At 54.8% G+C, this 3647-nt stretch overlaps 1 protein-coding gene across 50 annotated transcripts in view; it reads right to left on the bottom strand.

Moving 5' to 3' along the window:
- Positions 1 to 3647, bottom strand: part of C19H19orf44 (chromosome 19 C19orf44 homolog) — a 95253-nt gene that overhangs the window by 3690 nt on the left and 87916 nt on the right. For 39 of the 50 annotated variants that reach the window (XR_013409163.1, XR_013409160.1, XR_013409161.1 and 36 more), the window contains 2 exons: positions 2697 to 2863; positions 354 to 464 (listed from right to left, as the gene is read on the bottom strand). Coding sequence is in view for 29 of the 50 variants with exons in the window: in XM_077978179.1 (XP_077834305.1) it covers positions 393 to 464; positions 2697 to 2863 (239 nt within the window). In the remaining 21 variants the exon portion in view is untranslated. Of the gene's footprint in view, positions 1 to 353; positions 552 to 2696; positions 3162 to 3647 lie in introns of all 50 variants that reach the window. The other 11 variants (XR_013409147.1, XR_013409152.1, XR_013409146.1 and 8 more) reach the window with 5 other exon arrangements.

Here is a 3647-nt window from a genome sequence, read left to right as displayed (position 1 = left end):
CTGTGAGTAGGGACAGCTCCACTGAAACTATTTCCCCTGGCCTGTGGTGTCATGGAGCTGGGCATGCTGGGAGAGCTGTCACTGAGCTGGGATTTGGCTCAGAGGAGTCTGGGGCCCTCACCCCCAGCACTGCCTGCCCCACCACGGAATGTCACACCTGGATGCTGATTGTGTGTGTGTGTGTGTCCCTCATCCCGGCACCGCCTGCCCCACCACGGAATGTCACACCTGGATGCTGATTGTGTGTGTGTCCCTCATCCCGGCACTGCCTGCCCCACCACGGAACGTCACACTTGGACACTGATGAGCTCTGTGTTTGTGTGTGTGCACCCTGAGTACACAGGACAGAGTACCTTTTGTTAGATGTCACATCAAGCTCCACCTGCTGGTGCTCACAGCTCCTTGTTCACCTCCTCCAGCGCGTCCTCCATGGTCAGCGGGGCAGGTCTGTGGCGCCTAATGTACTGTCAGGCAGAGGACAGACCACACCATCACCATCGTCACCTCAGCACTCTGAGACAGGGTGCTGGAGGAGGGAGTGGAGCCGGCACCTGTCCGTAAAACCACAGGATGTGTGTGACAGGTTGGCACACGGGGCTGCGGGAACACTGAGGGTAGGGGGACACCCAGGTCAGCCCTGCGAGTGGGGAGCCCTGACAGAAAGGGAGGGGTGCCTGTGGGTGCCCTTGGAGTGGCTGAGATCAGGGAGAAGCGCCTGGAGCAGGCAGCTGGGAGCTATGGTGGGCTGCAGCCAGGTGGCACAGTCAGCTGGCTTCTGCCTGCATCGGATTGGCTGATGGACGCCCAACAGAGGCATAGTTCAAAGCCCCCAGAGGGGTGCAATGAGCAAAGCTGAGACTGTAGAGACCCCATGGGACTCACAGCCTGCCCTCTTCAGATAAACCACAGGGAAACGAGAGGCCTGGCGTGCAGGGGACCCCGAGGGCGCAGTTCCAAAACGGCGTCCCCGAGGCACATGGGAGAAACGCCCAGCCTGCTTGCAGGCCCAGCATCGCTTTCATGGGGCTTCCTGAGGATCCCCAACCACTCAGTGCTGAGAACTGGTCGCTGCTCTAGACTTAAGAGGCTCAAAGGACACATCAGGTAGTATGGACTTTGGATCTGGATTACAAAATTGGAACAAAACACACAACTTTAAATGAGACAAGCAGAAATCTCAACACTGGACATTCCTTGATACTTGGTAAATTTGGTTTGTGTATTATCATCGCATTATGGTTGGTTATTTGAGACAGAGTCTTGCTATGTCGCTCACTACAGCCTCAACCTCCCCAGCTCAAGTGATCCTCCCACCTCAGCCTCCCAAAGAGCTGAGACTGCAGGCACACACCACTATGCTCGACTAGTGTTTTTGTATTTTTTGTAGAGATGGAGTCTTGCTATGTTGCCCAGGCTGGTCACGAACTCCTGGGTTCAAGCGACCCACCCTGCCTCAGCTTCCCAAAGTGCTGGGATTACAGGAGTGAGCCACCATGCCTGGCCTTGAACATCACTTGTTAGAAATAAACATTGAAAAATTTGTATATAAAATGTTTAAAGCAGGGGGCAGTGGCTCACGCCTATAATCCCAGCACTTTGGGAGGCTGAGGCGGGTGGATCACCTGAGGTGTGGAGTTCAAGACCAGTCTGACCATCATGAAGAAACCCTGTCTCTACTAAAAATATGAAAAATTAGCTGGGCATGGTGATGCACACCTGTAATCACAGCTACTCGGGAGGGTGATTCACTTGAACCCAGGAGGGGGAGGTTGTGGTGAAGCAAGATCGTACCATTGCACTCCAGCCTGGGCAACGAGCGAAACTCAGTCTCAAACAAAAAAAATTCATAAACTTTATAAATAGATCACCATAAAGGACTGTGTATAGTACAACGCCTTTTTCTTTTTCTTTTTCTTTTTTTGAGATGGTGTCTTGCTGTGTTGCCCAGGCTGGAGTGCAGTGGCGTGATCTCGGCTCACTGCAAGCTCCGCCTCCCGGGTTCACGCCATTCTCCTGCCTCAGCCTCCCGAGTAGCTGGGACTACAGGCGCAGGCCACCTCGCCCGGCTAGTTTTTTGTATTTTCAGTAGAGACGGGGTTTCACCATGTTAGGCTGGTCTCGAACTCCTGATCTAAGATGATCCACCCGCCTCAGCCTCCCAAAAAGTGCTAGGATTACAGGCGCAAGCCACCATACCTGGCTGCAAATTTCTTTATAGAAATGGCGTTACACAGGCGCGGTGGCTCACGCCTGTAATCCCAGCACTTTGGGAGGCTGAGACAGGCGGATCACGAGGTCAGGAGATCGAGACCATCCTGGCGAACACGGTGAAACCCCGTCTCTACTAAAAAAATACAAAAACCTAGCAGGGCGAGGTGGCGGGCGCCTGTAGTCCCAGCTACTCAGGAGGCTGAGGCAGGAGAAGGGCGTGAACCTGGGAGGCGGAGCTTGCAGTGAGCAGAGATCAGGCCACTGCACTCCAACCTGGGCAACAGAGCGAGACTCCGTCTCAAAAAAAAAAAAAAGAAAAAGAAATGAGGCCCCTCCACAGGGACAGAAGGCGATGGCCCCACTGCATCCCTGCAGCCCTGGGCTGAGCGCTGGAGCCCAGTCCCCTGCCCACATCCCCTCGGCCGGCATCTGAGAGCTGCCGCTCCCCTACCGCCCTGCCCCTGCCCGTGGGAAGCTGCACTCACCTCTTTGGCTTCCTCCAGGGTGTGGTATTGGAAGGAGTCGGCGTCCAGGGAGCGCAGGAGGGAGGCGTGCAGGTGCCGGCTGGCCTGGATGAACTGCTGCGTCAGGCTCAGCTGCTGCTTCAGCACATCATGGAGCGCCAGCGTGGCCGGGCTGTAGGCGGTCAGGGCTACCCCAGCTCCGCGTCACTCGGTGGCTTCACCAGGGCCCCACAAATTCTGCAGCCCCCCCGCTCAGGTGCCAGGCTACCTTCTGAAATCTATTTGTTTTTTTCTGGAGACAGGGTCTTGCTCTGCCAAGGCTGGAGTGCAATGGTGCCATCACAGCGCACTGCAGCCTCCAACTCCTGGGTTTAAGCAACGGTGGCTCACGCCTGTAATCCCAGCACTTCGGAAGGCCGAGGCAGGCGGATCACCAGCTCAGGAGTTTGAGACCAGCCTGGACAACATAGTGAAACCCGGTCTCTGCTAAAAATACAAAAAAAATTAGCCAGGCGTGGTGGCAGGCACCTGTAGTCCCAGCTACTTGGGAGGCTGAGGCAGGAGAATTGCTTGAACCGAGACTGAGGTTGCAGTGAGCCAAGATCACACCACTGCACTCCAGCCTGGGTTGACAGATCAAGAGTCCGCCTCAAAAAAAAAAAAAAATTAAAATTGAAAAGGGAAAAAAAGGCCGGGCGCGGTGGCTCAAGCCTGTAATCCCAGCACTTTGGGAGGCCGAGATGGGCGGATCACGAGGTCAGGAGATCGAGACCATCCTGGCGAACACGGTGAAACCCCGTCTCTACTAAAAAAAAAAAAAAAAAAAAAAAAGAAAAGGGAAAAAAATAGTAGGTACCAGATGGACTCCTACGTGTATCATAAGCCTTTGGTGGCTCCACTGGACTCGGCAGAGACTAAATTCTCTAAGTTGGCTGTTGGGGCTCCTTCCTCATGCCTCAGGCTGGACTGGAG

This window comes from Macaca mulatta, chromosome 19, assembly GCF_049350105.2.
Source record: "Macaca mulatta isolate MMU2019108-1 chromosome 19, T2T-MMU8v2.0, whole genome shotgun sequence".
Lineage (NCBI taxonomy): Eukaryota > Metazoa > Chordata > Mammalia > Primates > Cercopithecidae > Macaca > Macaca mulatta.
The sequence above is the reverse complement of the archived record's forward strand: the minus strand, read 5'-3'. Positions and strand labels throughout refer to the sequence as shown.